General features: G+C 43.0%; 1 protein-coding gene and 1 long non-coding RNA gene across 2 annotated transcripts in view; both read right to left on the minus strand.

Annotated features, from left to right (window-relative positions):
* Positions 1–5066, minus strand: part of NOC3L (NOC3 like DNA replication regulator) — a 60554-nt gene extending 55488 nt beyond the window's left edge. The window contains exons 1-2 of the mRNA XM_060192235.1: positions 4932–5066; positions 2287–2494 (exon numbers count right to left, since the gene is read on the minus strand). Coding sequence (XP_060048218.1) covers positions 2287–2494; positions 4932–4940 — 217 coding nt within the window. The 5' untranslated portion in view covers positions 4941–5066. The remainder of the gene's footprint in view (positions 1–2286; positions 2495–4931) is intronic.
* LOC132538952 (uncharacterized) overlaps positions 1–20912 on the minus strand; it is a 310731-nt gene that overhangs the window by 62954 nt on the left and 226865 nt on the right. The gene's annotated exons all lie outside the window — the stretch shown is intronic.

Genomic DNA, 20912 nt, shown 5'->3' on the forward strand with positions numbered 1-20912 from the left:
ACTGCTGGTGGGAATGTACATTGGTCCAACCTCTGTGGAGAACAGTCTGGAGAACTCTTCAGAAGGCTAGAAATGGACCTACCCTATGACCCTGCAATTCCCCTCCTGGGGATATATCCTAAGGAACTCAACACATCCATCCAAAAAGATCTGCGTACACATATGTTCTTAGCAGCACAATTTGTAATAGCCAAAACCTGGAAGCAACCCAGGTGTCCAACAACAGATGAGTGGCTGAGCAAGTTGTGGTATATATACACAATGGAATACTACTCAGCTGTAAAAAATGGTGACTTCACCATTTTCAGCCGATCTTGGATGGACCTTGAAAAATTCATGTTATGTGAAATAAGTCAGAAACAGAAGGATGAATATGGGATGATCTCACTCTCAGGCAGAATTTGAAAAACAAGATCAGAAACAAAAACACAAATAGAACCTGAAATGTAATTGGCATATCACACCAAAGTAAAAGACTCTGGGGTGGGTGGGTGGGTGGGGAGAATACAGGTCCATGAAGGATGATAAATGACATACTAGGGGTTGTATTGTTAAATGGGAAACTGGGAATGTTATGCATGTACAAACTATTGTATTTACTGTTGAATGTAAAACATTAATTCCCCAATAAAAATTAAAAAAAAAAAGTTCTTGGATAATTTCACAAAATAATCCTGACAATTATAGCCCTATTTCACCGAGTTTCCAAGTCAAATATTTTTATTTAAAAGTTTTTTTTTTTTATTGTAGTTATTTTGTTGTCAGATAGGACAGAGAAATGGAGAGAGATGGGGAAGACAGAGAGGGAGAGAGAAAGACACCTGCAGACCTGCTTCACTGCCAGTAAAGCGACCCCCCTCCAGATGGGGAACCTGGGGATCCAACTGGGATCCTTAAGCTGGTTCTTGTGCTTTGCGCCACATGCACTTAAGTCAATTATTTTTTTAAGTCAGACACTTAGAAATCAAGTGAACTTTGGCAACATTAAGAAGACTGCATCAGGGGCCAGGTGGTGACGCACCTGGTTGAGCCCACATTACGATGCTCGAGGACCCTGGTTCGAGCCAACGACCCTCACCTGCAGGGGGAAAGCTTTGCCAAGTGGCAAAGCAGTGCTTGCGGTGTCTGTCTCCCTCTCTATTACCCCTTGCCACTTCAATATCTGGTTGTCTCTATCTAATAAATAAAAATATGGAATTGGCGTATCGCACCAAAGTAAAAGACTCTGGGGTGGTTGGGTGGGGAGAATACAGGTCCAAGAAGGATGACAGAGGACCTAGTGGGGGTTGTATTGTTATATGGAAAACTGGGGAATATTGTGCATGTACAAACTATTGTATTTACTGTTGAATGTAAAACATTAATTCCCCAATAAAGAAATTTAAAAAAATATGTGATAAAAAAAATTTTAAAAGAATGCATGGTGGCGGGGGGAAGCTTGCCTTAACAGCCAGTGGAGTGATACACTAGCCTAAGACTAAAAATTTTATTTACAGGGGAGTCGGGCAGTAGCGCACTGGTTAAGCGCACGTGGCTTAACCAGGACCAGCAGAAGGATCCTGGTTTGAGGCCCCGGCTCCCCACCTGCAGAGGAGTATCTTCACAGGTGGTAAAGCAGGTCTGCAGGTGTGTCTCTCTCCCCCTCTCTGTCTTCCCCTCCTCTCTCCATTTCTCTCTGTCCTATCCAACAATGACAACATCAATAACAACATAATAAACAAAAAAAATTATTTACATTGGCTACTCTGAATTTATTTCCCAACTATCATCTTCAGATATGTTTCCTAAACCAACTAAAAAAAGAAACTTTCTCACAATGAATATCATTGAAATGTTTTCTCACGGGAGTAGGGCGGTAGAGCAGCAGGTTAAGCACAGGTGGCACAAAGTGCAAGGACAGGCGTAAGGATACAGTTCGAGCCCCCAGCTCCCCACCTGCAGGGGAGTCGCTTCACAAGTGAAGCAGGTCTGCAGGTGTCTCTATTTCTCTCCCCCTCTGTCTTCCCCTCCTCTCTCCATTTCTCTCTGTCCTATCCAACAATGACATCAATAACAACAATAAATCAAGGGCAACAAAACGGAATGATTAAATATTTTTTAAAAACCAATAAAATTCTTAAAAAAAAAAAAAAAAAAGAAAGAAATACTATTCGTACCTAAAATTTCCTATTACTAAGATTTAAGAACAAGAAAAGTAAGTGACTACAAGAGAGTAAAGTCCATTCATGAAGTGCATTTTGGAACAAATTAATGAAAACGAGAGCATACAAATGCTTTCGCAATTACCTGCCCATTTTTCCTTTGGATCCTCCAGTGGAATAGGCTTCTTAGATACAGCGTCATTTACAGCTTGCCTTAGTTTCCTCTGTTCTTTTCGGTACTTCTTGAGAGTGCTTTGCTGTTTAAATTGCTTATTTTTCAGCTTATTTTCAAGTTTGACTTTACTAGTTTTTATCAGCTTACGAAAACTTGGGACTTGTTTTTTATTTCTTCTCTAGAAAAGCAAAAGAGACAGAGCACTAAATACCCAGGAGTGGAAATTTCATTATAAATGTAACTAAATCATCCTTACTTTAGCTCTCTGTGCCATATATCTTGCATGTAAGTGCTAAAAATCAAACTATGGGGCCAGGTGGTGGCACATGTCACAGTGCGCAAAGACCCAGGTTTGAGCCCCTGGTCCCCACCTGTAGGGGGAAAGCTTCACAAGTGGTGAAGCAGGGCTGCAGGTGTCTCTCTGTCTCTCTTCCTCTCTATCTCCCTCTCCCCTCTCAATTTCTGACTGTCTCTATACAACTAATAAAGATTAAAAAAAAAAAATTAGGGGAGTCGGGCTGTAGCGCAGCGGGTTAAGCGCAGGTGGCGCAAAGCGCAAGGACCGGCATAAGGATCCCATTTCCAACCCCGGCTCCCCACCTGCAGGGGAGTCGCTTCACAAGCAGTGAAGCAGGTCTGCAGGTGTCTATCTTTCTCTCCTCCTCTCTGTCTTCCCCTTCTCTCTCCATTTCTTTCTGTCCTATCCAACAACGACAACAATAATAACTACAACAATAAAACAACAAGGGCAACAAAAGGGAATAAATAAATAAAATATTTTTAAAAAATTAGGAGAAGCAATTACAGAAGCCAGACCTCCCACCTTCTGCAACCCACAACAACCTTGGGTCCATGCTCCCAGAGGGGCAGAGAATGGGAAAGCTATTGGGGAGGGGATGGGATATGGAGATTAGGTGGCGGGAATTGTGTGGAGTTGTACCCCCCATCCTATGATTTTGTTTATGTCTCCTTTCTTAAATAAATAAATAAATATATATATATATATATCAAACTGTGGCACAAATCCTGCGAATATCAGGAGAGTAATAATTATTCATGCTCCCATGATTTTAATCCTCACCCGCACAAGAAGTCCTAAAAAACGGGGGGGGGGGGGGGGGTAGCGCAGCAGGTTGAGCACAGTTGGCACAAAGCTAAAGGACCCGCCTAAGGATCCTGGTTCAAGCCCCCGGCTCCCCACCTGCAGGAAAGTTGCTTCACAAGCAGTGAAGGAGGTCTGCAGGTGTCTTTCTCTCCCCCTCTGTCTTCCCCTCCTCTCTCCATTTCTCTCTGTCCTAGCCAACAACGACGAAATCAATAACAACAACAATAATAATAACTACAGCAATAAAACAAGGTCAACAAAAGGGAATATTCAAAAAAAAAACTGTACAAGCAGGCCGTGATGCACACATTACAATGCACAAGTATTAGGGTTCAAGCTCCCAGGCCCCAGATGCAGAGTGTAACGTCACTAGGGATGAAACAGTGCTGCAAGTATCTCTGTCTTTCTCATCCAATCCACCCCCCTCAATTTCTCTATCCAAAAATAATGAATAACTTTAGAAAAAAAAAGTTGTTAAAAGACCCATGTCCACAAAAAACAGCAGTAAATAGCTGTCCAAGACCACTTAACATCTTCGGTTTAGCACACTAGAGCAAGTGCTGCTTGTCTGTTTTTTTTGTAGTTTTTATTATAATTTTTACTTATTAGCTAGAAGCAGAGATACGTCGAGAGGGAGAGGAAGATAAAGAGGGAAAGACAGAGAGACGCAACACTGCTTCATCACTCGTGAAAGTTGGGTCCCTGCAGGTGGGGACCGGAGGCTGGAACCTGGGTCCTTGTGCACTGTGATGTCTGCAATCAACCAGGTGTGCCACCACCCCGCCCCGATTATCTTTAATAGACATTAATATATTGCTTTCCTGAAAACAAAGTGCTCCAAAATCTCCAGTACAGCCTAGTTAAGAAGCCACTGCTCCAATCTTCACATTACAGACCAAGCCAAGGGCGTAAACAGACTACATAATTGTCAAAGATTTAAACTAAAGAGAGTGAAACTAAATTCGGGTCTCTGAATTCCAACTCCCCTGCTGATGACCTCCCATCCAGCAATCCAAACACCAGGAGAGCTTGCTCCTATGCTTGAACTCACTGACTGCAGCACCGCAATTCTCCCTTCTAGAACGAAGGGCTCGAAAGCTGCAAAAGCCCTTCTAAGGCTGACATGCTTTCCTTTTTTTATTATTTATTTTATTTTTTATTATTATTTTTTTAACCAGAGCGCTATTCAGCTCTGGCTTATAGTGGTGCAGCGGACTGAACCTGCGATTTTGGAGCCTCAGGCATGAGAGTCTGTTTGCATAACCATTATGCTATCTACCCTCCAACTAAGTCTGACATGTTCTGGATACCAGGCACCGTCTGAGCTTGTCCTCGGCCCCCTGCAGCAGTCTGCTGCGTACATAAGCCACCAAAAGCCGAGTCCAAGGGTTGACAACAAACCACCTGGAGAGAAAGTCTAAGCAATCCACAGCCCCTGCACAGGCGAATACAGAGGAGCAAAGGCAGCGGGGCCCCACATCGCCGGGACAGGGCTTCTATGAGCACTCACCGCCTTCATCCTTAGGCCTTAAGACAGCACGGGTCCGACAAATTCAACCCGGGAAGAAGTATTCCCGGGAAGGCCCCAGGATCCCAATAAAACACGTGCAGAAGCTGCCGCCGCTCAAGCCGGAAGTGACTACTGTCCCTCCACCCCCTTTCCGCCCCAACGGAAAAGAGGGCGGGACTTCCGCCTAGAAGTTGGTGGAGCGCGCCCTCTCCCGGTGACAGTCAGGACTCCCGAAGCCTCGGGCACCTGAGCGCGTCTGCTTTTTGGGGCATGTGCAGAGCCCGAGGCTATCAACCCTCAGAAAAGATTGGTGGCTTAGGGAGTAATTTATACTTACTTTACACTCCCCATAGCTCCCTGACCACTTTTTTTTTTAAGAATTTATTTACTCATGAGAAAGATAGAAGTAGAGAAAAAAACAGCCACCACTCTGGTACATGTGCGGCTGGGAATCGAACCCAGGACCTCATGCTTGAGAGTCCAGTGCCTTAGCCACTGTGCCACCTCCTGGGCCACGCCCATTTCTTTAAAAGTTTTGGGAAAACTAGTATGACAGGGGCTGGAGAGACTGCATAATTATGCAAACAGTGCATAATTATGCAAACAGGGCTGGAGAGACTGCATAATTATGCAAACAGTACAAACATTTTTAGCACATATACTAAAAATGATCATGCAAACAACTTTAATGCCTGAGGATTTGAGCTCCTAGGTTCAAATCATTATCATCACCATAGATCTGAGCTGAGCAGTACTCTGAAATAAATAAATAAATGGCTAGAGAGATGGTATAATGCTTATACAAAAAGACTTTCATGCCTGAGGCACCAAAGGTCAAGCAGAACTGAGTAGTACACTGGTAAAAGTATATATAATAATAATAATAAAATAACAGTCTTGGAAAAATTAGTGTTCTTTGAAATAAAAGTTCTTGTTTTTTTTTTTTTCTTTCAGTTATTTCACTGCATTTTGAACCTTCTCACATTTTATCTTTCCGTTCTAAATACTGGTTGTTGTTGACTGTTTTCTGCCATAATGCCTGGAAGGCAGAGAAAAAACTTATTTGTGTAGTAATGGCCAGTAGTACACAATTGTTTCGGCTGGTTTGTGGAATGTCCAGTGATTGTTAATGACCTCCTTGTACTCAAAGGAGATAGCATAATGGTTATGCCAAAAGACTTTCATGCCTGAGGCACTGAAGGCACCCAGCACTACCATAAACCACAGCTGAGCAGTGTTGTGGTTAAAAAAAAAAAAAGTGATCTTTACATGCCATACATCAGATAAGAGTTTAATAACCAACATATATAAAGAGCTTGCCAAACTCAACAACAAATAACCCCATCCAAAAATGGGGGGAGGACTTGGACAGAATATTCACCACAGAAGAGATCCAAAAGGCTGAGAAACACATGAAAAAATGCTCCAAGTCTCTGATTGTCAGAGAAATGCAAATCAAGACAACAATTCTTCTAGCGTTTGCCCTTCTTCCGTAGCCAGTCAACAGCGTCAGGTTGAGCCTGATGTAAAGTTTCAAGACCTCCTTTGAATCTGGAGAGGTGGCAGTCGTTGACTATGTGGGTCATAGTCTGTCTGGAGCCGCAGGGGCAGTTCGGGTCGTCTCTGGCTCCCCAGCGATGGAACATAGCGGCGCACCGGAAGTGGGATGACCACTCATGGGAAATTTCTCTTTTCCAGACTGGGTCGATCTTAGCACGTCCAACTTGAGTTAGGTGACTGGCCACTGAGTTTGGAAATACGGGAGGATGGGAGACGGGAGGGGGTTGGCTACCGGCACCCAGTCTGTGAAGAAGCTTCCAGGCCTTCCTACTTGAGTGGGTGAAGTTCAGACTTTCCGTGAGTTGTTGCCAGTGGGCTTGACGTGCTGCATCCAGGGAGGCAATGAGATGGTCAGCCACATCTGGGTCGCCCGACTCATCATACTGCTTTAGTAGTTGCTCACATTCAGCATCAAGACAAGGCATATAGTTAGCACGTCTCCCACGAGGAATGGCTTGGGAAGCTGCTTTGGCGGAAGCGCCTGTAGGAATCTTCAGAGGGGATAGAGTTAATTGGAATTGCAGGAATAGATTTGTTGGTAAGATCACTGAACAGATGCCAGTTTGCTTTCCAAAAGTTCCATCTTAGTTTCTCCGAGCACAGAATCAGTGGGAGCTGGAGACCAATGTGGATGATAGCTGGGCGGTGATGACTGTGCGGGAAGATCTTGAGAACTTGTCTCGTAGCGGGAAAGGCTTGGCCATTGACTGTGCTAATCCATCACAGGTCGGGTGACGAGTCTTTATTCCATCTAGCACTGTGAAAAGAGCCTGGCTGTTTGGGATCGTATAATAGGGAGAGGTCATTCGCTGAAGCCCAGTTGGCTAAGATAGAGCCATCAGCACGAGTGGAGGAATATCCCCAGTCTTGGTGATGACTATTAAAGTCTCCAACGTAAACGGCTGGGTGATTCGGGCTAGGCAGGACCTCATTATCCCATGAGGCACTGGGAGGCTTGTATACGTTGACGAGCTGAATAGTTCCAATAGTAATGGAGTCGTAGAAGGTCGAAGAGGCCGTATGGTAAACATCCGCAAGACACGATTTGGCGTAGATGGCTCGGCCATGTTTAGGATGGAGATTATAGCATATTAAATCGAATCCACTGATGGTGAATCGAGCAGCTTCATCGACTGCTATATGTGTTTCTTGTAGGCAGATAACATCTGCCTGATGCTCAATCGCCAATTGACCAATAAGATGCATTGGATCGACCTTCCCATGGTGCATCTCGTGAGTACCCATTCATTGGGGAAACTGACGATCCTTCCTAGCCGACTGAATCCACATGGATCCCAGTCCCTTTCAAAGCCAGCAACAAGCAGCTCCTGCCAGCTTTCAAGCTGTTGGTCCTGTTCTTCGAGTCCTCCAACTTAATGTTGAGGGGCAGTCCTTTGCCAAAAAGACAACAATGAGATATCACTTCACTCCTGTGAGAATGTTATACATCAGAAAAGGTAACAGCAGCAAATGCTGGAGAGGGTGTGGGGTCAAAGGAACCCTCCTGCACTGCTGGTGGGAATGTACATTGGTCCAACCTCTGTGGAGAACAGTCTGGAGAACTCTCAGAAGGCTAGAAATGGACCTACCCTATGACCCTGCAATTCCTCTCCTGGGGATATATCCTAAGGAACCCAACACATCCATCCAAAAATATCTGTGTACACATATGTTCTTGGCAGCACAATTTGTAATAGCCAAAACCTGGAAGCAACCCAGGTGTCCAACAACAGATGAGTGGCTGAGCAAGTTGTGGTCTATATACACAATGGAATACTACTCAGCTGTAAAAAAATAGTGACTTCACTGTTTTCAGCTGATCTTGGATGGACCTTGAAAAATTTATGTTATGTGAAATAAATCAGAAACAGAAGGATGAATATGGGATGATCTCACTCTCAGGCAGAAGTTGAAAAACAAGATCAGAAACGAAAACAAGTAGAACCTGAAATGGAATTGGTGTATTGCACCAAAGTAAAAGACTCTGGGGTGGGTGGGTGGGTGGGTGGGGAGAATACAGGTCCATGAAGGATGATAAATGACATAGTGGGGGTTGTATTGTTAAATGGGAAACTGGGGAATGTTATTCATGAACAAACTATTGTATTTACTGTTGAATGTAAAACTAATTCCCCAATAAAGAAATAAATTTAAAAAAAAAAGAAAAACAAGATCAGAAAAGAAAACACAAGTAGAACCTGAAATGGAATTGGCATATTGCACCAAAGTAAAAGACTCTGGGGTGGGTGGGTGGGGAGAATACAGGTCCATGAAGGATGATAAATGACATAGTGGGGGTTGTATTGTTAAATGGGAAACTGGGGAATGTTATGCATGTACAAACTATTGTATTTACTGTTGAATGTAAAACATTAATTCCCCAATAAAGAAATAAATTTAAAGAAAAAGAAAAAAAAAGTTTATGATTCTCAAGTTTTATTCTGAAACATATCTGCCTTGACTTTTATTACTATAGGATAAAGTTATTTAACTGAGATTCATATGCATATAGATACATTTCAATAACTAAACTAATACTTACAAATTGTCTGCTTAGAAATTCTGCCAAATTCATTAATGTTAAGGGTTGTATGACTTTGAAAATGTTTGTGGCTCGAAGACTTCTCCCAGATAAATATAAGAATTCCACCTAGCATTTCATTGGCTGGTTTGGTTTTGGTTTTTAGTTTGTATTTGGGGGAGTTGTCTGCTTGTTTTATTTTTTTAATTTTTTAATATTTATTTATTTATTCCCTTTTGTTGCCCTTGTTTTATTGTTGTAGTTATTATTGTTGTTGTTATTGGTGTCGTCGTTGTTGCATAGGACAGAGAGAAATGGAGAGAGGAGGGGAAGACAGAGAGAGGGAGAGAAAGATAGACACCTGCAGACCTGCTTCACCGCTTGTGAAGCGACTCCCCTTCAGGTGGGGAGCTGGGGACTCGAACTGGGATCCTTCCTCGGGTCCTTATGCTTGGTGCCACCTGCGCTTAACCTGCTGCCCGACCCCCCTGTTTGTTTTATTTTTACCAAAGCACTGCTCAGCTCTGGCTTATGGTGTTATGAGGGATTGAACCTGGGTTACTGTTTGTTTTTAAGATTTATTCTATTTACCGTATATGAAATGAGCTTCACATATGTCAGAAAGAAGTCACTCTAGTATATATGGTGCTTGGGTTGAACCAGGAGCCTCAGACATGAAAGCCTGATGCTCTACTAGTTGAGCTGTTTCTCCAGGTACTATTTTGTTTTAAATAGATTTTTTTTTTTTAGTTCATCCCTCCCCTTCCCAAGTCTGGCTCTGCTCTCCTAAATCAAGGGGGTCGCTTCACTGGCGGTGAAGCAGGTCTGCAGGTGTCTTTCTCTCTCCCTCTCTGTTTTCCCCTCTTCTTTCGGTTTCTCTCTGTCCTATCCAACAACAATGATAAAACAACAAGGGCAACAAAAGGGGGGGAAGCCTCCAGGAGCAGTGGTTTAGTAGTACAAGCACCGAGCCCCAGAGATAAGCCTGGAGGCAAATCAATCAATCAATCAAAAAGAAAGGAGAAAAAGAGATTTAAAGGAGGATAGTTGTTGGGGGGGGAAAATAGGGAGTCAGGCGGTAGCGCAGCGGGTTAAGCGCACGTGGCACAAAGCGCCAAGGACAGACATAAGGATCCAGGTTGGAGGCCCTGGCTCCCCACCTGCAGGGGAGTCACTTCACAAGCTGTGAAGCAGGTCTACAGGTGTCTGTCTCTCTCTCCGCCTCTCTGTCTTCCCCTCCTCTCTCCATTTTTCTCTGTCCTATCCAATAACGACAGCATCAATAATAACTACAACAACAATATAACAACAAGGGCAACAAAAGGGAAAATAAATAAATAAATAAAATTTTTAAATAAAATAAAAATTTAAGGGGCTGAATGGTGGTGCACCTGGCTGAGTGCACATGCACAATGCACAAGGATCTGGGCTTGAGCCCTCAGTCCCCACCTGTAGAAGGAAAGCTGCAAATAGTGAAACAGTGCTGCAGGTATCTCTGTCTCTTTTCCCCTCTCAGTTTCTGTCTCTATCCAGCAAATAAAGATAATAAAAAACTAAAAAAAGAAAACCACTTAGGATGATAAAGAAAACAACTTAGGATATGAATATGTTTATAGAGCAAGGGAAAAGGACCATTAGGGCGGGAAAGAATACTCAGAGAAGGAGGAATGATACGTCAGTCTGATGAAATTGGTTTTGAACTGAAATGATTGTGTCTCACCCTGGGGAAGGACAGGAATGACTACAGATAAATCATTGTTTGGAAAGGAATTCAAGCATTAGGAGGAACTCAGGCTAATGTTTTCAATTTGATGAAGTAATACTCCAGTGGGACAGGTTCCTCTGTTTCTGAGAATGCTTATGTGGCAGGAGAGAAACCGATAAGGAAATTGGCTAAGTTAGAAGGAGCTGAACTTCCAGATATAATTGTGAGTTTTGCTTTTAAGTATATTTATTTAGGCACTTATTTACTTGTTGACTAGAGACAGATTTTTTTTTTTTTTTGTCAGTGCACTGATCATGTCTGGCTTATGGTGGTACAAGGACTATCATCTGTTTTCCATCTACACCATGCCTCGGCCTCGTGTGAGCTTAATATGCAGCTTGGCGATACGAGAATCCGGCATGAAGCCCAGCCAGTCTATCTTGGCGTTACTCTCGATCGCACTCTGTCATTTCACAAACATCTCATAAAAACTGCAGCAAAGGTGGGCGCCAGGAATCACATCATTGCAAGACTGGCCAGCTCCTCATGGGGCGCGAGCGCTTCCACACTACGATCATCATCTCTGGCATTATGCTATTCCACTGCAGAATACTGTGCCCCAGTATGGTTCCGTAGCCCCCATGTCCACTTGGTCGATTCCAAATTATATTCCTCCATGAGGATAATTTCTGGGACCATCCGTTCCACCCCGGTTCCATGGCTGCCAGTTCTTAGCAACATCGTCCCGCCAGATATTCGTCGGGATGCGGCATCATCTAAGTTCATTTCCCACGTCTACGCTCGACCGGACCTGCCAATATACGCGGATATCTTTGCCCACCCTGTCCAACGCTTGACGTCTCGTCACCCAATCTGGTCCCCTACGCCTACACTGAACTTCTCTGTTCCAGTCTCTTGGAAACAGAGTTGGCAGTCAGCTGAGGTAAAGAACAAACACCTCATCACAGACCCCTGCAAGCGTCAACCCGGCTTTGACCTAGCACGTTAGGATTGGGCCCTCCTCAATCGCTATCGAACAGGCAATGGCCGGTGCGCTGCTATGTTCCATCGCTGGGGAGCCAGAGACGACCCGAACTGCCCCTGCGGCTCCAGAAAGACTATGACCCACATAGTCAACGACTGCCACCTCTCCAGATTCAAAGGAGGTCTTGAAACTTTACATCAGGCTCATCCTGACGCTGTTGACTGGCTACGGAAGAAGGGCAAACGCTAGAAGAAGAAGAAGGAGAAGGAGGAGGAGGAGGAGGAAGAAGAAGAAGAGACTGAACGTGGGACTTTGAAGCCTCAGGCATGAAACTCTGTTTGCATAACCATTATGCTATTTACCCTTGTCCTGACAGACAGAAATTGAGAGGGGCAGGGGAGATATATATGGAGAGAGAGAGAGAAGAGACCTGTAGCACTGCCTCACCACTTGTGAAGCTTTCCCCCTGCAAATGAGGACCAGGGACTTGGACCTGTGTCCTTGCACATATAACATGTCTGCTCTACCAAGTGCTCCACCACCTGGCCCTGTCAGTTTTGGTTTTGTATAAGCAAGTTTCTTTGTTTATATAATATCAATACCAACTAGAGAGTTAAAGAGCTTCTAAGCCTCACTTCTTTAGACAAAGAGTTTGCTAGATGATCAAAATACGTCTCAATATTTAAACCCAAGAAGTCTGATTATATCCCAAGGAAACAGCTCCACCGATAACTAGTTTGTATTAGATTATATAATATGGGGCCCGGGTGGTAGCGCACCTAGTTGAGCGCACATGTTATAGTGCACAATGACCTGGGTTCAAGCCCCAAGTCCCCACCTGCAGGGGAAAAGCTTCACAAGGGTTAAAGCAGTGCTGCAGGTGTCTTTCTATCTCCCCCCCTTCCTCTCAAATTCTGGCTGTCTTTATCAGATAAATAAAGATTAAAAGGAGTCAGGCGGTAGCGCAGTGGGTTAAGCGCAGGTGTTGCAAAGCACAAGGACCGGCATAAGAATCCCCATTCGAGCCCCTGGCTCCCCACCTGCAGGGGAGTCACTTCACAAGTGGTGAAGCAGGTCTGCAGGTGTCTGTCTTTCTCTCCCCATCTCTGTCTTCCCCTCCTCTCTCCATTTCTCTCTGTCCTATCCAACAACGACGACATCAACAACAGCAATAGTGACTACAACCACCATAAAAACCAACAAGGGCAACAAAAGAAAAATAAATAAATAAATATTAAAAAAATAAATAAGGTTAAAAAATTTTAAAGATTATATAATATGGAGAAGAAAGAGAATGAAAAAAGAATAATCAGTCTATTATAAACAGTATAATGATTAAGACATTATGATAAATTTTAATAAGGTTTCTGGATTTAGGATATCTAAATTTTATGGGTTAGTTCTTCTGACTCTGAGACTGTTGTCATCATAACACTGAGGAAGGCAAAGCATCAGGGTAGTTAAACTTTATTCAAGGACATTCTTGGTTGGGTTAGGTTGATCTTCTTGCAGCTGCTCTCTGATTAACAGCAGAGGCTGAGAAGTTGAAGAGTCAAAGAAAATTGGATTTTTTTTTCAGAGCCCTGCTTAACTCTGGTTTATGGTGGTGCAGGGGATTGAACCTGGAATCTTGGAGCCTCAAGCATAATCATTATGCTGTGTCCTCTGCTCCAACAAATGGGTTTTTCTGTGTGATTTCTTCACAAACAATCTCAGTTGAATTCTGACTCTAGTCTATGCAAGGGATTCTCTACATATCTATCTATCTATCTATCTATCATCTATCTCCTCTTTGACATGGGAGAGACGAGACAGGCAGGTACAGGGCAGGGGTAGATAGTATAATGGCTATGCAAAGAGACTCTCATGCCTGAGGCTTTAAAGTCCCAGATTCAACTCCCTGCACCACCATACACCAGAGCTGTTATACTCTGGTTAAAAAACTTTTTTAAAAAAATCATAAAAAGGTAGGGGGAAAGACAGAGACACCTGCGGTACTTGCTTCACTGCTCATGAAGCTTTCCTCCTGCAGGTCAGGAGCAGAGGCTCGAACCTGGGTCTTTGAACATAGTAATGTATGTACTTAACCACATGCACCACTGACCAGCCCGTTTGGGGCTTTTTTTTTCCCTAATAACTAAAACTATATTTTAATCTAACTGACCTCAAAACCAATAAAACCATCCACTCTAGTCATCACTGTTTCTTAGCATGTTTCTTTTTTTATTTTTCATATGTGATTTATAGTGAGTAACAAGATTGTAAGACTATAGAATATAGTTCTTTATTTTATCATTTATTTACTTATTTATTTATTCCCTTTTGTTGCCCTTGTTTTTTATTGTTGTAGTTGTTATTGATGTCATCGTTGTTGGATAGGACAGAGAGAAATGGAGAGAGGAGGGGAAAGATAGACACCTGTAGAACTGCTTAACAGCTTGTGAAGTGACTGCCCTGCAGGTGGGGAGCCAGGGGCTTGAACCAGGATCCTTACACTGGTCCTTGCACTTTGCGCCACCAGCCCTTAACCAGCTACACTCCCATCTGACTCCCTGTACACTCAACATTCATGCAAAGGTCTTGAACTTTTATTCATCCTGTCAAACCATGAAAAGGGGTTCCAAAATGAAATTTCAATTCTTACTGGTAACTGAATCTTACTTATTTCTTACATCTATAGTAAAAAATTCATGTCATTTTTCCATTAACTTAATCTACCTTTAAACTCAACTTGGTGTCTAGATCCTCTTGGATCATCCAATGTACTTTTTTGGACCTTAACTAGCTTTATAGGGAGTGAGCCCAGATTCCTATGAGCCTTTTAGAAAGATATGTTAAGAGTCTACCTGGTGGCCTGGGAGGTGGTGCAGTGGATAAAGCACTGGACTCCCAAGCTTGAGGTCCTGAGTTCAATCCCCAGAAACACATTAACCAAAGTGATTACTGGTTCTTTCTTTCCTCTTATCTTTCTCATTAATAATAAATTTAAAAATTTTTTTTAAACTTTATTCATTTTTCCCCTTTTGTTGCCCTTGTTGTTTATTGTCATTGTTCTTATTATTGTTGTTGTTGTTACTGTCGTTGTTGTTGGATAGGACAGAAAGAAATGGAGAGAGGAGGGGAAGACAGAGGGGAAGAGAAAGATAGACACCTGCAGACCTGCTTCACCGCCTGTGAAGTGACACCTCTGCAGGTGGGGAGCTGGGGGCTCAAACCGGTATCCTTCCTCTGGTCCTTGAGCTTTGAGCCACCTGTGCTTAGCCCGCTGCTCTACCGCCCAATCCCCCATATACCCTTTTTAAATTTAATATTTATTTATTTCCTTTTTGTTGCCCCTCATTTTTATTGTTGTTTTTGTTATTGATGTCGTCATTGTTGGATAGGACAGAGAGAACTGGAGAGAGAAGGAGAAAACAGAGAGAGGGAGAGAAAGACACCTGTAAGCCTATTTCACTGCTTGTGAAGCGACTCCCCTGCATGTAGGGAGCTGGGGGCTCAAACTGGGATCCTTATGCCGGTCCTTGCGCTTTGCACCACCTGCGCTTAACCCGCTGCGCTACCACCTAACTCCCCTTTCTTTCTCTCTCTCTTTTTCTTCTTTAAACTTTTTTTTATAATCTTTATTTATTTATTAGATAGAGACAGTCAGAAATCAAGAGGGAAGGGGATATAGAGAGGAAGAGTGACAAAGAGACACTGTCGCCTGGCTTCCCTGCTCACAAAGCTTTCCCCCTGCAGGTGGGGACCGGGGGCTCTAACCTGGTTCATTGTGCATTATAACATGTGCACTCAATTAGTTGTGCCACCACCAGGCTCCCTCTCCTTTCTACCGCCATTTTCTTTCTCCTATTTGCTCAATGTAGGTGAATCTCAGGGTCTACCTTAAGTTCCCTTTTTAGAAATACTTTATTGGGGCTGGGTGGTGACTCACCTGACTGAGCGCACGGATTACAATGTGCAAGAACCCGGGTTTAAGCCCCCAGTCTCCACCTGCAGGGGGACAGCCTTGTGAGTAGTGAAGCAGTGCTGCAGGTATCTCTCTGTCTCTCTCCTTCTCCGTCACCCCCTTCCCTCTTGATTTCTGGCTATCTCTATCTGATAAATATATATATACTTTTTATTAATTTATTTTTAATGACAAAGAGAAAGATAAACACAGAAAGCTACCAGAGCGCTACTCAGCTGTGGTTTATGATGATGCTTGGGATTGAGGCTGGAACTTTGGGCCTCAAGCATGAAAATCTAAGTCCACTTTTCTGATTATTTTCTTCTTTAACTTGCTCTTCCAGAATGATCTCATCTGTCTACTGATTACAAACCAAAATTTTGCCTGTTTGATACCTCCATATGGTAACCACAGGACATTAAATGACCATGATTAAAAATAAGTTGTTTTGGGAGTCGGGCTGTAGCGCAGCAGGTTAAGCACAGGTGGCGCAAAGCACAAGGACCGGCATAAGGATACCGGTTCAAACCCCGGCTCCCCACCTGCAGGGGAGTCGCTTCACAGGCGGTGAAGCAGGTCTGCAGCTGTCTATCTTTCTCTCCCCCTTTCTGTCTTCCCCTCCTCTCTCCGTTTCTCTCTGTCCTATCCAACAACGACGACAATAATAACTACAACAATAAAACAACAAGGGCAACAAAAGGGAATAAATAAATAAAATAAAATATTAAAAAATAATAATAAGTTGTTTTTCGGGGCCGGGTGGTGGCGCATCTGGTTGAGTGCACATGCTATAGTAGACAAGGACCCGGGTTCGAGCCCCCAGTTCCCACCTGCACGGGGAAAGCTTTGCGAGTGGTGACGCAGGTCTTTAAGTGTCTCTCTCTTTCCCTCTCTAGCTTCCCTCCTCCTCTTAATTTCTGGATGTCTCTATCCAATAAATAAAGATGAGAAAAAAATAAGTTGTTTTTCTCTTTGTTTGGGTAATGGTTTCTTTTGCTGTGCAGAAGCTTTTCAGTTTGATATAGTACCATTGATTTGTTTTTCTTTTAGTCTTCCCTGCAATTGGGTTTGTATCATCAAAGATGGCCTTCAGGTCTAGGTGGGAAAGTGTTCCACCAATATTTTCCTCTAAGTATTTGATAGTTTCTGGTCTAACATCGTTGATCTATTTGAAGTTGATGTGTATTTCTGGTGAGATAAAGTGGTTCAGTCTCATTCTTCTGCATGTTTCAACCCAATTTTCCCAGCACCATTTGTTGAAGAGACCCTCCTCCATCCATTTAATAATTTGGGCCCCTTTATCAGAAATTATAAGCTAAATAGGGGCCCCAGGTCAAATCGATGGGGTATACAGTTAACAATATTTATATATTTTTACCATATTTGGGAGCTACACTCTTCCTTGATCCAGCTTTCTAGTCCTTTTTCCAACTATGACACCATGTACCCAGACAATACCTTGATTCCACCTGCAAGTTAGCTGGCAGACTTAGGCAAAAACTAGTAAAGTCAAGGACCCCTTAGAATATACCTAAAATAGACCTAATAGCTTTTTCCAAAACGGAGACCCCAAATCTTCATCCACAATATTCTTGCCTTTAGGTTCATTATTAGTCAACAATTAACTCTGCTTTATACCTTAACTCTTTTTTCAGCCACCAGGTTACAGATGCTACCATGATGCCAGCCTGACTTCCCTGGGCAGATGACCCCACCAATGTGTCCTAGAACTCTGCCTCCCCAGAGCTCTGCCCCACTAGGGAAAGAGATATACAGGCTGGGAGTATAGATCAACTTGCCAACACTATGTTCAGTGGGGAAGCAATTAGAGAAGCCAGACATTCCATCTTCTGCACCCCAGAATGACCCTGGGCCCATACTCCCAGAGGGACAAAGAATAGGAAAGCTTTCAAGGGAGGGATAGGACATGGAGTTCTGCTGGTGGGAATTGTGTGGAATTGTACCTCTCTTATGGTCTTGTCAGTATTTCCTTTATATATATATATATATATTTTCATTTTATAAATAAATAAAAACTAAAAAAAAAAATTGCTTTCACATTGTGCCTTTCCAGCATTATCCGTTTAATTCATTCAGCCACAGGTAAAGTCTCAGTATTCCAGAGATATTTAGAAACATGCCAAGGATATCTGTGCTATTCACTATAACATTAATGCTCTGGTTTTTGTTGTTTTTTATTTATTTTAGTTTTTACTTATTAATGAGAGGGATAGGAGGAGGGAAAGAAAGAATCAGACATTACTCTGGTTGGTACATGTGCTGCCGGGGATCGAACTCAGGATCTCATGCTTGACAACACTTTATCCACTGTGCCACCTCCTGGACCACTTAATGTTCTGTTTTCTATAAACAAACTCTTTTCAAACAAACTGCTAAACGAAAATGTTCCAATAAGGCATGTGTGTGTGTGTGTGTGTGTGTGTGTGTTTGGAAGGGTTAGTGGTTTACAGTAAATACTCTCACTTCCAGCCTCGGCCTTCCTCCACCATCAAGTACCATTCAATTAAACTAAAAGTGAAGGCTGTGGGGAAGGGCTCCCTGGCCACAGGAAAAATTTTAAAATCTGGCAAAAAAATAAGCAGTTCCTTTTGCCTAAAGCAAGGGTGATCTTTACTTCTATTCTTGTTTTTTTTTTTATTATTATTTATTTATTTATTAACATGAAAGCTAGGAGGAGAGGGAAAGAACCAGACATCACGCTGGTACATGTGCTTTTGGGTATTGAACTATGGGACCTTGTGCTTGGGAGTCCAATGTCTTTTTACTGAGCCACCTCCTGGACCAACATTGTGTTTTTTGTTTGTTTGTTTTACATTTCCAATGCTTATTTTATGTTTTATTACATCAAAATAGCCATTTACAGTTAGTTACTCCAGATATTTCAGTCACACAGTGTTCCTGAATCCAAACAGTGGTCTGGCGTGTTTGGCATTTTTATCAAGTACAATCTTAAAAAATGCCAAGAGAATATTGAAGACTTGCTGACTGTGTACTTAGAATTATCTAGTGTAGTTAGAAATGAAGTATTTTATTTTGATTCTTTGGCTACTCTTTGCTTTGGTTAATGTATTTATTCTGGGAGAAATTTGCAACTCACGAGCAAGGTAACAAAAATCGGAGTTAAAATGGGATTAAACTTTTATGGAGATATTCCCCAGATTAAGAAGTGTATAAGAATGTGTTAGAAGGACACAATGACTTGCAAATGCTGGAGAGGTTGTGGGATCAAAAGAACCCTCCTACACTAATGGTGGGAATGTAAATTGGTCCAACCTCTGTGGAGAACAGTCTGGAGAACTTTCAGAAGGCTAGAAATGGGCCTACCCTATGACCCTGCAATTCTTCTCCTGAGGATATATCCTAAGGAACCCAACACACCCATCCAAAAATATCTGTGTATGCATATGTTCTCGGCAACACAATTTGTAACAGCCAAAACCTGGAAGCAACCCAGGTGTCTAACAACAGATGAGTGGCTGAGCAAGTTGTGGTATATATATATATATATATATATATATATATATATATATATATATATAATGGAATACTACTCAGCTATGAAAAATGGTGACTTCACCATTTTCAGCTGATCTTGGATGGACCTTGAAAAATTCATGTTAAGTGAAATAAGTCAGAAACAGAAGAATGAGTATGGGATGATCTCACTCTCAGGCAGAAGTTGAAAAACAAGATCAGAAAAGAAAACACTAGTAGAACCTGAACTGGAATTGGCATATTGCACCCAAGTAAAAGACTCTGGGGTGGGGAGAATACAGATCCAGGAAGCATGACAGAGGACCTAGTGGGGTGCTGGGAAATTGTGCCGATGGCAGTCACATCTGCCATGTTGTCCCCTCAGGCTACTGCTAGTTCCTGTGAGAGTTGGAACATTCTCAGAGTGCCTGTTCCACCATGTTGTGCCCTCAGGACATTGTCTATTTCCCCAGCCATAGTTGAAGTGCTTTGGTTACTCCTCCCCCTCCCATTCTCACGAGAGTTATTATCCTATCCTGGAGTGCTATGGTTACTCCTCCCCCTTCCCATTCTTGCGAAAGCTACTCCTATAAAAACCCTTCTTCTTCCGCACCTCGCTCTCTTGCCAGGGCTTCACTCCGGTGTTCAGACGCAGGAAAGGTTACTACGTGAGGCGGCCATTTTCACTACCTCTATGTGGCCCAACCTGCCTCTCTAGCACCCAACTCTGAGGTGCCAGCGCAAATAAAGATTTGTGCTTCCTCTTCGCTCCAGACCCCTCCTCTCTCTCTTCTCCATGGCCCACGCACAACAACATCCCAGTCAACCTAAGACAGGGCACCTGGTTCTACTGGGCAAAAATGACCAGGTGTTCCAATGACGGGTAAGACGGAAGGCTGATCCCCAACCTAAGACAGGCACAGTCCACCCTGCCACAAAACAAAGTCCGCCAAACACCAAAACATGATATAAGACAGGGGGACATGTGGGGAGCCACATGTGCCCTCAAGGTTGCTATTGGCATGGCCATAGAGTTTATGTTAAAAGATAGTTCCTGGGAATCGGGCGGTGGTGCAGCGGGTTTAGCACAGGTGGCGCTAAGTGCAAGAACTGGCTTGAGGATCCCAGTTTGAGCACCCAGCTCCTCACCTGCAGGGGAATCACTTCATGGGCGGTGAAGCAGGTCTACAGGTGTCTTTCTCTCCCCCTGTCTTCCCCCCCCTCTCCATTTCTCTCTGTTCTATCCAACAACCACAATATCAGCAATAACAACAATATAATTACAACAATAAAACAACTAGGGCAACAAAAGGCAAGATACAAAAAAAAAAAAAAAAAGGGATAAGAAAGTTCCCGCTTCCCTACACCTTAGTCTTTGTTAAAAGATAAGTTCTTTTTCCCCATGAATATATAATAATAAATGAATAGGAAAGATACATCCCCCAATACTCAGTTGGCTAAGGCACCAAACCTCTTTTTCTATAAAGCATTCAAATCAGATGCCCTGCTAACCATGAGAAGCAGATTGTTTGTGTTTCTTCCACAGGAATCCTGGAAAAAACCATCTGGACCCCTGCACACCCTGACATCACCCACTAGATGGCACAACTGCAGTGGCACACCCCCTCGAAACCCTAGATGTCACCTGACACGATCTGAAGAACCTGATTCACAGACTCCAAGGACAGAATTTTTTTTACTGTCTGTCTATCTTTCCTGCTTCTGCTTTGCCTGTCACGTTTTGGTGGTTCTAGCTCACAATCTACAGA

Source organism: Erinaceus europaeus, chromosome 1 (assembly GCF_950295315.1).
Source record: "Erinaceus europaeus chromosome 1, mEriEur2.1, whole genome shotgun sequence".
In the NCBI taxonomy this organism is placed as follows: domain Eukaryota; kingdom Metazoa; phylum Chordata; class Mammalia; order Eulipotyphla; family Erinaceidae; genus Erinaceus; species Erinaceus europaeus.